At 35.0% G+C, this 21,997-nt stretch overlaps 1 protein-coding gene across 1 annotated transcript in view; it reads left to right on the forward strand.

The window, feature by feature from the left end:
• The window catches only part of LOC138713986 (noggin-1-like), a 162,342-nt gene extending 141,986 nt beyond the window's left edge, over positions 1 to 20,356 (forward strand). The window contains exons 2-5 of the mRNA XM_069846563.1: positions 6,792 to 7,094; positions 9,505 to 9,730; positions 17,064 to 17,199; positions 19,804 to 20,356. Of these exons, the coding sequence (XP_069702664.1) occupies positions 6,792 to 7,094; positions 9,505 to 9,730; positions 17,064 to 17,199; positions 19,804 to 19,996 (858 nt within the window). The 3' untranslated portion in view covers positions 19,997 to 20,356. The remainder of the gene's footprint in view (positions 1 to 6,791; positions 7,095 to 9,504; positions 9,731 to 17,063; positions 17,200 to 19,803) is intronic.
• Positions 20,357 to 21,997: the final 1,641 nt, after the last annotated feature.

Below are 21,997 nucleotides of genomic sequence, written 5' to 3' on the forward strand. Positions count from 1 at the left end.
GCTGCCAGTGTTCAAAATTTAAAATTTAGCGATAAATATAGACTAATAATACACAGTGAAAATTCTTTAGATCCCAAAAGTTGTAAATGTCCACCTTTGAAAAAAGCCACGTATGTCAAATATCTGGGTATCATTATTGATCAGAATTTAAAATGGCCTCATCACATTACTTATCTTTGTAAGAGGCTTCGTAAAAAATTTATAAATTCGTTAATCTTCGATGCTGCTTACCTATTAGAGTTCTACGAAATGTTTATTTGGCCATTATTCAGTCTACCATTCAATATGGTATAATTGTTTGGGGTGGAAGTACAAAAATTAATCTTAGTCCGTTAAATTTACTACAAAAACGAATAATTAAGATTTGTTTGAAGAAACGTTTCGATTATCCAACTAAATTAATTTATTCTGAATTTAATGTATTTAATATTGAACAAATTTATAAGTATACGCTGTTAAAATTTTATCATAAAAATCGTAATACCTGTAAGTTTGTATTACAGACACACAATTATGACACAAGACGAAATATTAATTCAACATTAGTAGAACCTAAATGTCTCACATCTGCTGGTCTAAAGCATAGCATAAATTTTGGCCCTCGGTTGTACAATGCTTTAACTAAATTACACCCAGAACTTCTAACATGTAACCCACTAACATATAACAAGAAAATTAGAAACGTGTTAATATCTTCAATTTGATTAAATAAATTTATAGCCTAAGTGTATGAATTAATCAACCTATATTATATTTGTATTCAATAATTTTGAAATATATATATTAATCCTACTTTTCACGTGCGACATTATTCTTCTCTAGTTTTAATATTATATTATATAATTCCATTGCCGCTGTAATTATATTTTAGTTCCTATTTTATTTTACTTATTTATTTATATTATTATTTTTTTTTTTATTTTAATATTATATCTGAACTGCGACCGAGCACGAGCGCTGCTCATTCGGTCTCAAATTTTGTTAATACTACTGTATCTTTTTTTTATATTGCTTGTATTATTTTATTTGTATTTCTCTTTGTTTGTTTTTGTAATTATATTTCTTTATTCTGTATATTTGAATTTAAATAAATAAATAGAATTTAAATTTAAATAAATATTTATTTAAATAAATAAATATTTCAGATTTGCTCCAGTAACGTCTTGCGACGTAGAACGAAAATTTTCAGAGTGCAAATATTGTTTTTTTTTTGGGACATAAAAGGAGTATTTCTTTTGATAAAATTAAAATTTTCATTGTTATTTGTTATAATGAGGCCAGAATCATAATTATAGGCCTATACTTTGTATGTTTTTTTATATGTATGGATAAATTATTTTAGTTTGGGAGTTACGAAGTTTATAATTACAAATTATTGTTTCTTTTTTATTATTCGTATTTTCTTGTTCTAAGGCTGTGGACGATTGAAGCACATGTTTGGTTACCACCTGGCTGTATATGTTTGTCGTTCTGGTTCACTGGCATTGAGAGATGCGCTATTACTTTTCATTCGGTAGAGATATAGTCCAAGCTCACACAACTTCAGTTTTGGTACCAACTACCTAGCTCTGGTTATAATATTTAATGCACAGATCCTGCTCTGGTTGTATCTTTAATACAGCTGCTTCGAAAAAGAAACGAATTTCTGCTTTCATTTTATATAGTATTTATTGATTACGTAAAGGCCTTTGATAAAGTTAATAGAGATGAATTAGAATACGTTATGGCAAATAATATGTGCCTTGGTAGCACATATGGCAAAGCGCCGACTTACAACAACCATGGACTCGACTTCAAATCCCAGTGGTGTAGTCGTGTTTGCGGTGAATAAAACCAAGATTGTGAGGATTTTTCTCAGGGTTATCCAGTTTTTTCTGTGTCATTCCACCAACAATCCACAATTCATCCTTCATTATCACCTCTATCTCGAAAAATAGGATATCTATTGTGTTTGTGTAGCGTCGAAGCTGCCGTCCGCTAAGATACAGTAGATGTACTTCACGGTTTCTGTTGTCTAGTTCTAGACGACTCTTACTGCAGTTCTCTATAAGAGGCACCAAAGCCCTCAGAATTTTATTAAAAAACTCCTTAATTTCATATTCACTAACCATAAATATGTTCATGTGAACTATTATTTTAATATCAGTTATTATTGGATCTATTGGATTAAACTATTACCTAAAATATCAAAAAATTTTGTGCACCATACACCAAAAGTATCCTAAACCAAATATTATATTATAAAAGTATTGCAATAAACGCAACTGTAATAGCCTAATAATCTTATTTAACAACTATGAGTAATTGATTTTAATTATTTATAAATAAATATATAAATATGAAAATAAATCTATTCTTAAGCAAAACTCAAAACTGACTTGATTGGGAAGAAATTTTCGTCAAATGAAGAGGCTATCGCAGCATCAGAAGACTTTTTTTTTTTTTTTGCAGACCTCGAGAAATCTGTGTAAAAGAAGGGTATAGCAGCATTGCAGCACCGGTGGACCAAGTGTGTAACTCTTAGGAGAGATTATGCTGAGAAATAAAGATTATTTCAGAATAATCCTAGTTTAGTTTCTATGTCAGGCCACTTTCAAACAACCCTTAACTGTAACAAACAAAACTGAAAATTTAGAATGTTTAAATTTCAACCAATCAAGATTAGCCAGAAAACTCAGTTATGCGATTTGTATCACCAACTAGTATTTCCTGAAATCCCTTAATATTATAATAAAAACAGCCTTAAAAACAATAACCTGAAAAATCTACATAATAGAATTTATTTTAGTTACTTAAAAGTCATAAAAATTGAAATATAATATTATGTACTGTAAATTATTTTTAAATAGGCTATTTTACGACGCTTTATCAACAGCTGAGGTTATTTAGCGTCTGAATGAGATGAAGGTGATAATGCCGGTGAAATGAGTCCGGGGTCCAACACCGAAAGTTACCCAGCATTTGCTCATATTGGGTTGAGGGAAAACCCCGGAAAAAACCTCAACCAGGTAACTTGCCCCGACCGGGAATCGAACCCAGGCCACCTGGTTTCGCGGCTAGACGCTCTAACCGTTACTCCACAGGTGTGGACTACTGTAAATTATACTTTTTAATTTAAAAAGTCTGAAATCACCGGGAGGGGGCATCCTGCAATCCGAGAGGAACATTCCCTCCCCGGGCCATCTTCTGAATTCATCACTGCTTACTAGGAGTTTAGTTGCATTTATTTGCCGACAGGGGACAGAAGGACAAGTGGTGAGACAATCGCCTTAAACGCCACGTAGTATGCAACTAAGATATCACTAGGACGCGAGAGAGGAGAAATTTAGTCCAAAGGCTCTAAATTGAGGCTTGGAAGTCTTGAACGTGCCGGAAAACTCCGAAATGGGACACACGGCTTGAAGTCCTTCCCGGAAGACTTGCGCTTTATGTGTCTTTAGTTTGTATTGACAGTTATAAGATATTGTAGGGAACTTCTTCTTTGACGTGAAGTTATGGAAGGTTTTACTTTTGGGGCTGGAATACACAGGTGGTGAAGTGTAAGGAGACTAGAAAGAAGACGAAATTCTATTTCCGAGTATCAGCTCACGAACTTCAAGTGAGTTACTGGAGTTTGTGAAACCGGACCTACAAGCTAAAACTGCCCGCATGAATGTAATTTACCTACCTCGTGACCAGACAGCAGACATCTGAGAGAAGAGGGTCCGTATCTAATATGAAACACTTTTTTAGTCCTCTCCCCCTTTATATCAATGCACAATATAGGGTTGCCTTTTGACCCGTCCACAAGTTAAAAGATTCAGTGTAACATTTGACCCCAATATCTCTCATCTCTTTATGTTATTCCTACCTTCCCCCTCATCGCCAAACACTTCAGATCCCGTGCAGCATCCCATGCCTCCCCCACAGCGTATATGGATGGGCGTGGAAATAGAGTTGGTGCGATAGCGAACCCTTCGTAGAGCCCCACGGAATATCGCATACTTTCCATCACGGTCATGTAAGGGTCACATACCTACAAGGCGCTCCCTGCGGTCCGCTATGACCGGAGTTCAAATCCTGCGCTGGCGCCAGGACAGCCGGCCATTGTCCCGGAGCGGGTTCGGATGGCTATTTGTCAACATTTTCACTCATGTTTGTTTATTTTTAAAGAATACGCCGGATAATAAATTAACTTCTATTCACTAGGTACAAAGCATTTATAATCCCGGCATGAGTTAAATTAATTAGTCCATTGTGCGTATATCTTATATTATCAGACGCTCACGGCAAACAGAGTCCCTATTGCCCTCTCTACTTGCTTTTCATTCTTATAAACTCTAGCCTATGCCAATATTACATTCTACAAGCCCTCATCATCGGTGGCGGAGTACCACGCATGCCATTACACTCGAAGTTCTGAAGATGAAACCTGGTCGAGGATATGGATAATTGAGAGATGCTCTGCAATAACAAGGTATGTGAAAGAATTGAGTTTTTGGCAGTAAGTAAAAGTAACATTGTTTTCATGAACAAAGAAAGGCCTTTGCAAATCTGCGTTTTTTGAGTTAGTATTATTGATTGCTTACATGTATAAGTTTCATGTATTATTAGTCAAAATCTACTTATTCTATTTATGATTGTGATACATTAACAGTAAAGTACTCCGATTTACCTTGTTATTGCAGAAATAAGATACAACTTGCCTTGTTATTGCAGAAATAAGATACAACTTGCCTTGTTATTGCAGAAATAAGATACAACTTACCTTGTTATTGCAGAAATAAGATACAACTGGCCTTGTTATTGCAGACATAAGATACAACTTGCCTTGTTATTGCAGACATAAGATACAATTTGCCTTGTTATTGCAGACATACGATACAACTTTCCTTGTTATTGCAGTCATATGATACAACTTGCCTTGTTATTGCAGTCATATGATACAACTTGCCTTGTTATTGCAGACATAAGATACAACTTGCCTTGTTATTGCAGACATACGATACAACTTGCCTTCTTATTGAAGTCATATGATACAACTTGCCTTGTTATTGCAGACATAAGATACAACTTGCCTTGTTATTGCAGACATACGATACAACTTGCCTTCTTATTGAAGTCATATGATACAACTTGCCTTGTTATTGCACACATACAATACAAGTTGCCTTGTTATTGCAGACATAAGATACAACTTGCCTTGTTATTGCAGACATAAGATACAACTTGCCTTGTTATTTATTGCAAACATAAGATATAACTTGCCTTGTTATTGCAGACATAAGATAAAAATTGCCTTGTTATTGCAGACATAAGATAAAACTTGCCTTGTTATTGCAGTCATATGATACAACTTGCCTTGTTATTTATTGCAGACATAAGATATAACTTGCCTTGTTATTGCAGACGTAAGATAAAACTTGCCTTGTTATTGCAGACATAAGATAAAACTTGCCTTGTTATTGCAGTCATATGATACAACTTGCCTTGTTATTCATATCCATGAGAACATTGCAGATTATTTCTAAGGTTGCTAAATGTAATATGGGTTAAAATGTAATACACGAATATAAAATCTAACTTCTAGTTTTTTTTAAGTAGACTAGATGACAAAACTTCTCAACCGAATAATAGCAGGCAATTCCAATAGTAAATTTTAGCTACCAATATAGTTTAAATAAAAAATATAATAGACAGGGTCGCGCAGTAGCGTCGCGGTTAAGGTGTAACGCTGCAAGCTGAAAGATCACGGGTGGGGTTATAGACTTTTGCATTGATCTAATCCTTCCAGTCGCACTATGGCCCTGTGGTCTACACAGTCTCTAACAAAAATGAATACCAGGAGATGAAGGTGACTGGCACGTAGGACTGACATCCATATTGCCATTAAGGGCACACTAAACTAAAAATGGCAACTTTTTTCCTAATATATATTTCTTTTTAATTTTGAGAGCATCTTTACTATTTACAGAACTAACAAAATCCAAATTTTGAACCCGCGAAAGTTTTTGGCTTTTTATTTTATTTTTAATTTTTATATATTTTCAAACCCAACTTTTTAGTAGAAGATATCAATTTTTAAGCTTCCTTTTTTGGTTCTATTCACAAGACATAGAAAAACATTTATATGCATTCATTTTATGAAACATCTTATTTATTGAACTTTTGAAAATTTATTTTTTCTATCATTCATGAAAACATATTAATAAAATAAACTAGCAGCATTTCTTACAAAATAAACGCATAGAAACATGCAGCTAGTCCATAAATACTTGCAATAAAAATATCACTCAGACTGATTAATATTTTACATAGAAAGTTGGTGTTGAATCAAGAAAAATAAACTTACGGAAAAATGGATTTGAAAGTAAAATGAATATTTATGTAACACATATTCGTACCCGTTAAACTTCTCCTCCGCTACATTCATCTAGTAACTTCAGAACAAAACTTTAGAACAAAAAGTTACTAGATTTGTAATAAAAAATTTGTAAAAAATAATTCTTTAATGAAAAAATAATTTTGACAGCTCTTTTTCCTTAATTAAAAAAATATATTTGTAATCAGAATTGAACTAAATCCATTTCGAGTATGAAAAAATACATTCTAAAGAAATGAAATAGTCGATAAAAATATTTTGGAAAAATTTCATGATTTTCAGCTGAGTCTTCCATTAAATGCCTATTGTCTGTAAAGATGGGAGCCTTAACCTCTCGACACCCTCTGGGACGATTTGGCCTGTCGTGGGGTTGATTTTACTAATATAATAGAAACAAGGTTTTCATGATAAACGCAATGATGTTTCACAGATAACAAGATCCGGCTGCCGCCAATTGAAGTCGCTGCTGTTGGTGCTGGTGCTGATGTTGGGGCGCGGGGCGAGATGCAAGCGACGGGGTGCAGTCCTCCTGCCCCCTGACAGCACGGGCCTCGTGGGGACTCCGCCAGGAGAAAAGCCGCTCCTGCCTCTGAAATTCTGGGAAAACCCTAGGAAATCTCCTCTCAAACCTCGGCGCAAAGATTTAGACGAACCGACGCTACTCAGACTCATGGGACAGGACTTCGACTCCAGGTGGATGCGAAGGACTCCTCCCAGCAACACACATATACAGGTAACATGTTTATGTACAGTGCGTATACTAACTGGCTCCGCAGTGAAGCAAGCGGCAGTATCCGACCCGGCAGCGATGTAAAGTTGGTACTGTGTAGCGCCTGGTTTGAACGTAGCGATATTACATCTCCTCTCTCACTCCCTCCCGCCCTCCACCATTCAATGCGGCCAAGGTCATTCACTCTACCTGCACAATACCAACACAACTCCTCGAGTCCCCGCGTTCTGCTTGCCATTTCTCCTGCGGAGCCAGTTAGTATACGCACTGTATATATTATAATACACAATTACGTTGATATTAATGCTGTAACGAAACAATAGCTAAACAACTAAAACGTTGTTCAATACGGCCTCGATAATCCGAGCCTCAGTAATCCGAACGCACTACAACATCTACATACAATACCGGGAAGCACAGAAAACGAAATATTGCAAACTACAGAGCGATCCACATAAACCTTCACAATTTTAATGAGTTATAATTTCCTTCTGGAAACTAGTATACAGTAAACTTTAAATTGAGTTTAATGAACTCAGTGGCTCTGGAAGAATCTTTTGATACCCCTACTATCCATTGTTGGCTATTAATAATTAGTTCGCAGTCTAGTTTTGCAGCTATAACACGAACATGCAATTCGGCAGCGTGTTCTTGTTGTGAAAACGTATTGGAAGACAAATTCCTTTATTCAAACACAATAGGCATTTCAAAAAGAATTCTGTGTACGCAATGTTCCAAACAGGCCAACAATTATTTTATCGATGGCAAGAAAGCTGGAGACAACTGGCTCGCTCCTCAGCGTGAGTGGAAAACACAGACTTGCAATGAGTCAAGATTGTGTTGATGATGTACGTGGACGTTTAGTAAATTCAACAAAAAAATCATTGCGCAGATTAAGCCAGGAGACAGGCTATTCATATGGCACATTCAGAGAGCTGCAAAGAAATCGGGCTTATGAGCATGTAGTGCATGAATTTAAAGAACAAGCTTCTTCGATGATCGCCTAATCTAAAAAAAAAATCTGTGGACCCTCAGATCACCTGACCTAACCTTTTAGGACTTCTTCTTCTAATGGGGCTAATTAAGGACAGACTATACAATAACAGACCGTGGTCACTTGCTGAACTCCGTGAAGCCATTAGGAATGAAATCAGCAACATTGACGAGGATACACTTCGGAGAACGTCACAGAATATGGTGCGATGAGTACAGTTGCAGGTGGAAGACAGTTTCGACATTTACTGTGAAGAATCTCCCCAGTTACTCTGTAATTCAGAACAAATTTCACAAGTTTCTTATTATTGGTTCAGAAGTTGTGTCATTAAAATTGTAAAGGTTTATTCTATATTGATCGCTCTGTATTATTTTCGTTAAAATTCCTGTTTTGAAGGTACTTAACTAGGGATGTTGTAGTGCTTGTATTGTTTAGTTAAATACAGTATTGTAATTTTACTTTGTGTCCTTCTGTATGTTTTAACTGCTTGTTTGAGTATTGAACTTCATGCATTGATTTCTATTCGATGTTGTAACTATGTTCATTAGAGCGTATTAAAAAAGGGCCGATATTTTTTCAAAATAAAAAATTTAAAGGTCCACAAAAGTTGCATTATGACGCCGACCTTTCACATAAAAATTTGAATCTCCTAGAAGCACTTTTAACCCATCCGCAGGAAGTCTAAATATTACTTTTATTTATTTATTCTGGTAGAGTTAAGGCCATGAGGCCTTCTCTTCCACACTACCAGAAGTAAAATACATATTGAAACAATGACAAAAATAGGAAAGTCATACTTAAATATAAAATATATACCTTTTCGCACAAAAAATTTGAACCTCCTAGAAGCACTTTTAACCGAGGCGAAGGAGATCTAAATATTAAGCGTATGAAGTAAAATTTGTATTCATTTATTTATTTTCATAATTCTTTGCTGCATGGTCAGTGGGGCTTCAGTCACTTCTTTCTTACAATTTCTAGTTTCTGAAAATTTATTAAAAATAAAAACTTAAGTCCTTATTTGGTATTACGGACTTGTGTCTGGGTGGAATAGAAGTCATAATAATTACAGTAAAACGATCAATTTGCCTTAAGTCCTATTTCCTAACATTTTCTCGATATTAACGGTTTATGTCGACATATGTCCTTAGTATCATCACTATATGATGTACTGGAGAAATGTTATGTCGACCACTTAAGATTTTTATGCCCTCTGTACTTAAAACAAACACGTGTCAACACTGTATTAATGAGGAAGCTTGTAAGATCTATATTTCAACTGTTGTTACATTCTAGAATATGAAAGATAGCATTAACGAGTTACTGAAAGGGCATTCATAGTCCATCGGACATGAACACCTATTCTTGAAAATATAGTTTTCAGCCCTGAAGACATGTCTAATTTATGTTGGACTCCAGGACGTGGGATCGGGCGACGAGGAGCGCTCGACGATGCGGTCGCTGCGCGAGCTGGCGGGCGCGGAGCTGCAGCTGCCCGACGACCTGGTGCCCGCGGAGTACCGCGCCGCCGTGACGGCGTGGCTGGTTCGCCGGGCCACTTGCCCCATCCGCTACGTGTGGAAGGACCTGGGGCCCTACTTTTGGCCGCGCTGGGTGCGCAGAGGCGAGTGCATCCACGACTCAGGTGGGTATCAGTCTTACATTTAACACAGTGACATAATCATCAACAGTTGGTATGTATGTGTACAGAGTGGACGGATGAGAGTCTTTCGGAAATTGGACATTAGTTCATTCATTATGCCAATGGTAGCATTTTTATACCGCTCTAAAGTGATAGCAGCAAATTAATTCAGTTCATTCACCTCTCACGACAGATTGTCTGAAACCCTTCTTGTCATTGCTCAGTGGTAGATCGCATACACAACAGCACAAGCCCAGTCCTATCATTAACGAAAATAAAGCTAGTTTAATTTATTATGACAGACAATAGAAATTTAATTTTATGCTCAATTTATCCAAAGAAAAAAGTATTTTAATAAGGAGCTCACCAGAAACGTTATTTATTATAATGATGATTATGATCTTTTTCAAAATTCGTCCTTTCTTCATAATGTACACGTTGTGCTACTTTAATGAGGCACTTTTTAAAAATTCTACTTCCGTATACGATTTTTTGTTTTACCAATTTTCCACATTACTTCATAGCGAAGGAATGTTTATCCTTATGAATTATAGACCAGTTGTTGTATTTTTGTTAATTGTTGGTTGTATTTGATTTAGTTCTACCATAAAACTGTTTTTTAGTTCTACCAGTTGTTTAACATGATCAGCGCCTACCAATGGATAAATTTGTAAATACCGTAACGTATATTACGGTGATGATGAACTTCATGTGGAAATTAGTATGGATGGATGCGCAAATATATATTATGTTCATTTGTAATTATTAGAGACGAAACAATTCCTTCGTAAACATGATACCAGCGTATATGTGACTCTAGTATTGTACATGACGTCAGAGGGAAGGGCTTTAGAATTGTTTTCTGTACCGTCTGGTTACAACAACAGTGCTGAACTGTGGTGCTGCGTGTTCAGTGCGGTAGTAAATGAGCGAGTCGATTTCTAACTTATAGTGCAGTGTTATTGTCATTACTTTATATATTAAGTCTTTCTAATATATGTAGGCTTTAGTTGAATTGTACACTCCACAGAGGACTACCAAGTGTAACAACTTTACATTGCTTATATTTCACTCCAAATGTTCCTAACAGGTAGTGCGCAACATTTATGTTCCACCGAAGTATACTGTATTTTATATGTCTGAAACCTGCCCTTGTTTACATCTGACCACTGTTCAGAGTTCAGAGACACCCATACTGTATGGTTGAAGCGTAGGCAACGTCGTGTCCACGGAAGGAATTGTTTCATCTCTAGTAATTACAAATAATAGAGATGAAAGTTCAGAAAAAGAGAATTCAAACTAAATTAATTGAACCTTAAAATATGATGCTCACGATGCATATTTTAAAATGCCGCTGCACATTTCTTATTTAACAAGCTAGTAACACTTTTTAAAAATTTGAAATTTATTTTTTGAAAAGGTGGAAAAATTCAGGTACCATGGAGCAACAGTAACAAATATAAATTGACACTCGAGAGAAAATTAAACGCAGAATAAATATGGGAAATGCCTGTTATTATTCGGTTGTGAAGCTTTTGTCATCCAATCTGCTCTCAAAAAATCTGAAATTTAAAATTTATAAAACATTTGTTCTGTATGGTGGTAAAACTTTTAGACTCTCACTTTGAGACAGGAATAGAGGTTAAGTGTATTCGAGAATAAGGTGCTTAGGAAAATATTTGGGCTAATAGCGATGAAGTTACAGGAGAATGGAGAAAGTTACACAACGCAGAACTGCAAGCATTGTATTTTTCACCTAACATAATTAGGAATATCATCCAGACGTTTGAGACGGGCAGGGATGTGCCATGTATGAGTGAATCTAGAAATGCATATAGAGTGTTAGTTGGGGAGGCCGAGATGTATATGGGAGGATAATATTAAAATGGATTTGAGGGAGTTGGAATATGATGCTAGGGACTGGATTAATCTTGCACAGGATAGGAACCGATGACGGGCTTATGTGAAAAGAGCAATGAACCTCCGGGTTCCTTAAAGGCCATTTGTAACTAATTAACCATTTTTAGCGCGTTCTTCCCTTCCTCACAAAAAAAAAATAATAATAATAAATAAGTATCGTTCTTCCCATTCCTTATGAAAATATTTCCTTGCCTTCTTCGATTCACTTTCTTTGAAAGAGACATTTATTCCTATTAAGCCGCCGCTGATAACTAGCGAGTGAGCGCTTGAAGGATGGGGGTTAAAACGTTGCGTTCTAAAACTTCTAAATGTACTACATTTGCCAACCGCAGCATTATGCATACAATCTTCAGGGGAGATGGCTGATCTGGGTAGAGCCCTATGCGTCGGTTTCAGCCCCGAAAATGGCTCAGACACCTAACAACGGTCACCAGATGTTACAAAATAATTCTGTCAGCGTGTCTCGCCAACTAGACGTCCTCAGACTGACACGACAGCATGCTCAAATTTATCAGAACCAACTACGGATCCTGAATTATCACAAATGTATACAGAATGTCCCAGAAAGCCGTAAACATTAGTGGAATAGGCAACCCAAATCACACTATCAGGAAAGGTGTAAACATGGTGGTTTCAGAACTTTAAAACTTAAAGAACAATAAACCTTAATTGAATATAACCCCTGACACTCTTTGAAAATGCATCCAACATGACACGTGAGCTATGCGAGTATGAGTGAATGATTGCTAACCATGATGTCCCATGTAGGGGTTAGAACTTCACTATAGTATAACTTAAAGAAATCGATGGTGTTTCCGGGACACGCTGTATATTTTACGCAAAGCTACAAAGTTTGATCCTACTATCTAATTTTTCTATTCCTCATTATTTATTTGTGCTTCGTTTCTTTAGTTTTATCAGTTTTAGTCGTAAGTGTACACTCATATTATATTGTGTAACTAAATGTGTTTCTTACGGCTAATGATTTGAATGTAGCGTCAGCTGCATTGACATAAATAAACACCGGTACCGGTACATGAATAAACGTAGCTGAATGTTTTTTCTGGAATGTTTAATATGTTTAATATAATTCCAAATATTCATATATATATAAAAATACATTACATAACATTATTCTATTGAGACTTGGGAACCGAAGATCCCCTGCTTGTTTTTTCTTCATTACTAATAAGTTAATAACAATAACACACTTTGCCACATAGACTCTGTGAATAGCGTAACTCGCGACCTGTCCAAGCGGTCCGTGGTTCAATTCCCGGCGTGGACAATGGAAGAGAATTATCTCTCTTTTACGGAAAGGGGTGTTTGTCTCTTGCCATGTGTTGTCTCAGCTTTGACCTCACGCCGTGCTAACCACATGACAAGAGACATCAGTAATGTGAGCTTGTATCAGTACTGATATTTTCATACATCACATCGATTGGAGATCCTATTAAAAGAGCAGAGGTAAGGCACACAAAGAAAGATTAATGACAAAAGCAATGCAAAATAACACTACCATAAGGTGCAATTTACTGTAGATAACGTGAGATTACAGTTCTATCGCCTAGCTCGCTCGGCATCTTCTCCGACTTCTTTACTATGCGGGTCAGTCTAAATAAATCTCTAAGGCGCTACTGTTTTCTGAGGAATTATTCTCGATTAACTAAAAAATAAGCTTAGGGCCATCCATTCTTAAACTTTCTATTTCCTACTATGAGAAGCGTGAACTATGTTGTTTTTCTCTAGCTTTTATTACAATTGTAATATTCTTACATCTTCCATAGAGATTTTAGATTACTACACATGTTTAGCTTATGAAGTAGATTTGATTAATTAGGAATACCACATTTTCAAAAATTAAAAAATTGGGACACTTGGTTATATGTACACAAAATATTTTAATGCCACGGCTATTCCATATAATGTGGCTTACATTTAAATTTTTGGGGTTTTGGTTAGGCTCATTTTTTATAATAGGTTAATGATTAAATGAGAATAATCAGCATACGATATTTACTTACTTACTTACTGGCTTTTAAGGAACCCGGAGGTTCATTGCCGCCCTCACATAAGCCCGCCATTGGTCCCTGTCCTGAGCAAGATTAATCCAATCTCTATCATCATATCCCACCTCCCTCAAATCAATTTTAATATTATCCTCCCATCTACGTCTCGGTCTCCCTAAAGGTATTTTTCCCTCCGGCCTCCCAACTAACACTCTATATGCATTTCTGGATTCGCCCAAACGTGCTACATGCCCTGCCCATTCAAACGTCTGGATTTAACGTTCCTAATTATGTCAGGTGAAGAATACAATGCGTGCAGTTCTGTGTAGCGTATCTTTCTCCAGTCTCCTGTAACTTCATCCCTCTTAGCCCCAAATATTTTCCTAAGCACCTTATTCTCAAACACCCTTAACCTATGTTCCTCTCTCAAAGTGAGAGTCCAAGTTTCACAACCATAAAGAACAACCGGTAATATAACTGTTTTATAAATTCTAACTTTCAGATTTTTTGACAGCAGACTGGATGATAAAAGCTTCTCAACCGAATAATAACAGACATTTCCCATATTTATTCTGTGTTTAATTTCCTCCCGAGTATCATTTATATTTGTTACTGTTGCTCCAAGGTACTTGAACTTCTCCACCTCTTCAAAAGATAAATATCCAACCCTTATACTTCCATTTCGTACAATATTCTGGTCACGAGACATAATCATATACTTTGTCTTTTCGGGATTTACTTCCAAACCTATCTCTTTACTTGCTTTCAGTAAAATTCCCGTGTTTTCCCTAATCAGCATACGATATACGACATATTTTTTTTCTAAATGGAAATTAATTTAATTCACTAAATTTATTTATTAAGTCATAAAAAACTTAACTCAATAAATGTAATTACTAAATTATAACATTAGCTGATAGAAACAAATTAAATTCTCTTTTACAAAAATTGTGATAAAATTGCATCTTTGTAAAGTAAACCAAATACTGTTATCTCTGTCCTCCATATTAGTTAATTATGAGCCACTCACACTCCTTAGTTTCAGATGAATTTGTTGATTTGGAGGTTGAGAGGTTAAGGTACTTCTCGGAAGAGTGTACAGTTTTCAAGCGTATGATGTCAAAATATACAGTTTAAAAGAACTTCTGAAAAGTGAGATCCTTGTAATCGCTTCCAAGAACAAAACTTGACGCTACTTGTTTGAAGTGTTTTTTCTCTTTGGTCCATAAAGTGTTCATCTGAGAGGAAAATCCTCTCTATGAGAGCATTTGAGCCAGACTGACTCAAGCCGAAGGTTAGGAACACTCGATACGAGCTTAAAATGTCTATCGCTATCGCTTATTGTTGTCCCATATTATCTACATTCATTACTGACATTTATTTACATTTTTAAATTATGTTCAATTAATTTACGTTTCTGAGTTAAAACGTATTATTTGTTCCTCACAAGAGATGTTCGAAATGACCGCTACTAACATTTGCTATCTACATTTACTACTTGCATTTAATATTAAATTATTTAGATTGTATGTACAGTATTTATTCACATGCAAATGGGCAAATACCCGGTGGCAGTGGTAACTAATTACACTCAATAATGACAATTAATAATAATGAAATAATAATAGTACAATAATATTAACAAGGAGCATCCTAAATTAAATGAAGCACGATCACTTAAAATAACATGTAAAGTAAATCTAGTTTCTATCTTAATCCTAAGTTCAAAATTAAACCCACTAGTATATAAATATATGATATGTTCATACATGCACAAGTACCTTTCAGCACTTCACTCATATCGCCCTCAACTCACTCATTGCACTGGAACTACGACACATTTCACTGATAGTATTCTGATTTCACTAACACTTCAGAAACATTTCACTGTTCAAATAATTTGCATTACCACTATAAACTACAAAACTTCACTGACAGGAACACATTTCACTGACACAACACACTTCTTCACTGATACAATACTTCAAATAACAAAATATCAATAATTACACCCTTATTATTCCATAGAATCGTACTTAGTTTATTAAGCTCAAAATCTCTACCCTAGACCCTATTGCAAGCTATTTTAGCACGTTTACTATAACTCACACCCTTTCACTGTAAATCAGTCTCTTTTTTCTGCCACTACAACTCTCCGAATCTGCTTGAAGCTCACTGCACATTCAATATAAATCATTGGAGATTCACTATATTTCTCTGCTTACTCACTATACTTGTAAAACAACAAAATAGTGTGCATAATATACTACCATCTATTAGTAAATGTAAAGATGGTAGGCTGTCCTCATATATTGTCTGTTTACCTATCGTCCACAATGTGTTTCTGTCTATTGTGTTTACAATATCACATTACAAAATATGATATGAATCATACCATTCGAAAATTAATCACAGTACGTTAACATGGTACGTATACCTTTCGCTAGTAAAAATTTAGTAAAATTGAAAATTTAATTTCTACATATTCTGAATTAATTTTGCGCTGGAATTTGGTCTAGTGATTAGACAATACTGTAGATTAAGAAACAAATTTTAGAATTCAGAAAACTTTCACTGTTAAGGGTAATTATATTTTTAAACTGAGGGTGCAATTTATGGAGGAAAAATTGATTTCGCTGGTATCTTGTACAACTTTCAATATTTTTAATGCGTTCTTCTCTATTTTATTAATGAGTGTGTTAATAAATTCTGTTATTATCAGTTGAATATAAGATTTTTTTTTTTGCGATTTTCTTACTATGAATTGTAAATTTTAATCATTTTTACGTGAAGAATTATTAGTGAAAAAAGAACTTGAAATGATAAATCAATGTTGAAGGAAGGGTTTATTCTAACTACGAAATACACTTTCATGCAAAATTTCATAAATTTTTCCTAAAAAATGTTGAAGTTATTAGAAAAACGGATCTGGAAAATTTAAGCGACAAACGTACCGAAGATGATAAGTTTTGTCCATATTTAATTGGCCAATTCAGTTGACGGTCTCACGTTTTAGGTCATAACTTTAAAAGTATTAGAGATATTTAAACATTTTTTCACTGTACTACTGAGGAGAGGACATCCAAAAGAAAAAAAAAATCAGCAGTTTCCGAAGATATATATGTCGTCTTTACTCAGATTTGTAAATGATATGAAAACTATTTAAAATGTTTAATGAATACTTGCATCTACTTCTTGCTTTCGAAATGAATATAGAGTATAACTTATTTCCTTCACATTTCTTCTATCATCCATATGCACCACGTATCCTATCCATTGTAATATGTTTGCAGTTATAGTACTATGTTTGTGTCTGGAGATAACCTTTATAGTTCATGAATGTCATCGTTACTTCTAATCTTGTAACTCGTATTACAAAATAATTACAAAGTCTTGTGTGCGGTCAGGTGGAGATTCCGGAGGTGAAGGTCGAAATTCGAGCCGGAGCGGAGCTCCTCGGAAAGCAACTTGCAGTTGGCCTCCTGGAATGCTGTGCGTCCCCGGAGTTGCTAGAAACCTCCAGATATTGCGATGGCACTGCAGGTAAGCATCCACCATTTCATAATCCCTAGGTTATTCTTCCTTTCTTCACGCTCGAAAATTTATGGGAAGTGAAACAAATGCCGTAGAAAACTTTCCATCATAAACTGGTAGAAAGGAATTCCAGTGTCCTTTGAGGGAAGGAAAATATGCAATATTTAATGGTGACTGTACCGATAAATGTGATTACAACAGAGTGTAGCGTATGGATAGGAAGGAAAACATGAAATATCATTGTGATTCAACAGTGTTTCAACTGTTTTAAAGAAACTTAGGTCTGTAATATTATGTTTTTATTTGAAACAGACATACTAATGCCACTAATGGAAGCCATGTTAAGGTTTATGGAGCATAAGGTAAAGAAAAAAAACTCCCAGTTTCACTTTTTGTAACGATTGGTTTCATCAATAAATTCGCATTAGTTCAGAAGTTGCAGCTATCTCTTTTATTATACTTATAAGCGGAACACCCGGTATTGTTGGCTGTATCGCAAACAAACACTCAAGTATATCCCTTGCAACACGTCTGATTGTTTTGTTTATTACAAATCATCTGATATGCTACACGCTTCTAAGGTGAAGAGAAGACCTGAATACTGAGCTCTATCCTCCCCCGCTACTGCTCCAAATGACTCATTATATTAGTATTTGGCTACGCGAGTAACAAACACACGCGTAAAATAACAAACACGGAGTGAGCGGTGAAGCTTGAGTATAGTATCCGCGTTTTATTAATACCAAGCCGGTGTCAAAGACGACGCTTTCCATTGAAGATAAGAGTTTGTTTACTGATTAGGCCTTTACAGATACCACTTCAATCACGAAGAGCGGTAAGACTTCCCGTTATCAACTCCACATGGAATAAATAACAACGTTGTCATATCCTGAGTTGATTGACGACCACAAAGACGATAATTAATTTTAATTTCAATTTTGAATTAAAAATCATCTTATAGCTTAAAATTTATTTATTATGGATGCAAGTGGTATAAATCAGTCTTAATACAGCTATTAAAATAATAAAATGTAACTATGAATAGTCTTTGCAACGAAAATGTGACCGCACCGCTTGACATTATTATTATTATTATTATTATTATTATTATTATTATTATTATTATTATTATTATTATTATTATTATATTCAAGCACTTAACATTGTTTGTCTTGCTTCCCAGTACAATGTCGTTAAGTTCTGACCGAAATCAATTTTGCAAATTTGGTTAAATGGAGGGTTCAGAATTACAAGGTTCTATCTAGTGATTAGTATATTTTACAGGAAAGCATTTTAAAAGTTTGGTTGTTAATAAAATCAATGCAGATAAGAACCTTTTCAAACTAACTTTATCACGAACAATAACTGAGATATCAACATATAATTTATATGGTAGATAGCTTGTGAAGTAGCAGAATTCAATACAACAAAAATCTCAATTTTGCTAAAAATGTCAGATAGAATCCTGTCATTCTGAGCCCTCGAAATATTCTTTGTTCATGATGCAGCCACGTTCATGACACAGAGGACACTCTGAAGATGGAAGGTTAGAAATTCGGTGTAAGTGGGCAGCCAAACAGTAATGCCCAGTAGTCATCCGGAAGATTGCAACAGTCTCTCTTCTTACTCCATCTGGTACTAATGAGTTGTCGTCTATTATATTTTTCCAAATTTTTCCCTCAAAAGATATTTGATTGAGGTGTTTCAGTTCGTCTTTGAATTTGCCATTAATGATATGTTTAATTCCAAAATAAGAAATCGTTTGTTTATTTAATTGTTGAATTTTGGTTTCTTTTTAGCGAGTAAATCTGTTCTTTCATTACCACTAAGGCCACAGTGAGATGGTATCCATTGTATAATGATTGTCTTGTTATTTTGCTGCAAGAGTTTAATTTCATTTTGAATGTTCATCTGGTTGGCTTTGGATCATGGATTTTGGCTATTGCTTGTATTGTGGCTCAAGAATCACAAAATATGACTGTCTTTGAAAAGTATTCATAAAGTTATTCAATTGGTTTAATGCAACTCGGCTTCACTTTCTCGTTCAAAATTGCTGTGATAAGATCCTATAGTCTGACTAAAGGAGATGATTTTGCTGTGAATTCCTATACCTACATTTCCGTCTGTATATATGACATTATAAGTACTGATGCGTGCAGAAATTATATATCCAACACAAAGTCTGCCGCAAAGTCATCGATTTTACTACCTCAAAAGGTTGGTGTCCTTAACCGTTTGAGTAGGACAATTATGCTGATAAGCTCATGTAGAGATACCGCCTTCTTGAAACTGCTGCTTCCTTGTTTCGCTTGTAGGCACATCGATAATACTGCCATCTAGGGGTGACAGTTTCATGCACCTCATTAAAAAATATAGATCGCTAATTCAATTTGTAACTTACTGTCTCTCATACTAATAATAATAATAATAATAATAATAATAATAATAATAGGCCTAATAATAATAATAATAATAATAATAATAATAATAATAATAATAATAATAATAATAATAATTTACAAAAAAGACACTTTACATTGATCACTTCTCAACGATATTTTTGTAAAGTTCCTGATGACGACTGTCGCTATAGCTATGTGATATATGTTGCAGACTGAGGAAGAACATGAGTGTGGGGAATGGCGCGAACAGCAACAACGTGTGGCTGCTTAGAGGAGGCGCCGCCCAGGCCGTGGTAGACAAGCACCACAACAACAGCAGCAAAAGCAAACGTCGGAAACGGTACCGGTGTCAGTGGCTCAAGGTGCCCTACCCCGTCCCTGAGGACTGCGTGTGTTCCTGCTAGTCCACTCCTCTCTGTGCAGATGTCAGCTACACTTGCTAGTCTGTTTAGTGCCTCACGTACTTTCCAGTAACGGAAATGTACTGCTCCTTTTTAAGCTACGCAACGGCTTGCAAGCAGGTCTGGCGTACCGGCGACAACTACAGCACCGCTGCGTAATACAGCGCCGTCGCTCACTGTACAAAAGCAAGCAAAGTTGGATTTTTATGAATATATTCTAAACTGTACTTATCTATGTAGTACATAGCAGTTACTGGAAATTTTTCCTGCCTACACTTAGGCTAACTGGCACCATTTGGGGGCTTACGAAACAAATTTTTCTTCGAATATAAAGGTTTATTTTAAGAGGTTAGGTACAGCTTACAGCAGTAAAAGTTTTGGAAATATTCAACATTTTTTTCCCTCCATTACTATATCTTGCACAATAATGAAAATTGGTATGTGTAAAATACTGTTCTTCTGCTATATTATATATATATATAATATAATATAATATATATATATATATATATATATATATATATATATATATATATATACTATTTAAAAAGAATTACTTAAATTTTTTTCTAAAAATTCAAAATGTTGGCAGTTCACTATGCAGTGATGAAACGTTTTCCTCATAACTCATAAAATTGTTAACTTTTTCATGTTCTCTCTCTCCTTTTTATTTTATTACTGAAACTCATGTTTACAATATTATGCTCTTTCAACTACATTCCTTAAAAATATTTTTTTTTTTATTTTGCGTTAGAAGAAAATACTGATATTTCACCATTTTAAAATGAATTTATTTTTTATCAGACAATCTATCAAAAGTAGAGAAGTGATCTTGCATCAAATTGTAGATATGACATGCATAAACACAAACAAAAAGTTTCATCACAGAATGTTGGATAGTTTTTTAATTATGTGGGAAACGCTTCATCACTGCACAGTGAACTGAATTTTGAAAAAAAAAAAAAAAACATGAATATATTTTTTTTTATTGTAAAGATTTTTTTTTTTTCATATAGCAGAAGGACAGTGTTTTACACATACTAATTTTCATTACTGTACAAAGTACAGTAATGGAGGAAAAAAAATGTTGAATATTTCCAAAATTTTACTCCTGTAAGCTGTACCTAACCCATTAAATACACAGCTGCAAATTACAAGGCAGACTCGAGAGACGGATTGTTAACTCCATCCAAGATAATTTCTGTTAGCATAATACGTAACCGTTTCCGCTTTTTGTCTAAAATGGACTTCCTACTTTACGGTATTTTATATCTACTACGCATATCATCATGCACCTGAACAAGTCTTTATTTAACCCTCCAATAGTCGCGCGCTCAAATGCAAAATTAGTGGTCGCGTGGATCACAGTTTTGATTCATATTCCAAGTTTTCTTCCACATATGTTATTTTTTTTTTAACTTTTCTGGTTAATTATTAATGATTACATATTAACAGAGTTTAATTATATTTGTCTTCTTCTTCTTCTTCTTCTTCTTCTTCTTCCTATCACGTATTAAGCCTGGTGACCTGTTACTGTCTCACTCCATCGTTTCAGCGGACGGCCCAAAGATCTTGTTCCTAAAGGGCGGTAATTTAGTGCTTGGCGTGGTATCCTTGTTCTAGGCATCCTGAGTATATGAGATTTCCATTTCTGTCTATAATTTTGATTTTTCTCTAAAATTGGGTCAATATTTAATTCTTTCAAAATATCCAAATTTGTGATCCACGCGACCACTGGAGGGTTAAGATTTAACAGGCTAAATAAAATAAATTAAACCAAAATTAAAATAAAACAACACCAATAAACAAAATTTCAAATACTACGGGAACCAACATGTTAAAATTGACCAAAATATAGTTTCTTCAGATTTTCATAAAATATGATACTCCTTTAAATTTTGAATGGCTTTATATAAGTATATTCCGACACTTTAGACGTCTCTGGTTGCCTTTAAATGGCTGCTTGCCAAGGATCTTTAAATGTCACGCCAAGTTATAAAGCGA

Source organism: Periplaneta americana, chromosome 14 (assembly GCF_040183065.1).
Source record: "Periplaneta americana isolate PAMFEO1 chromosome 14, P.americana_PAMFEO1_priV1, whole genome shotgun sequence".
Taxonomy (NCBI): domain Eukaryota; kingdom Metazoa; phylum Arthropoda; class Insecta; order Blattodea; family Blattidae; genus Periplaneta; species Periplaneta americana.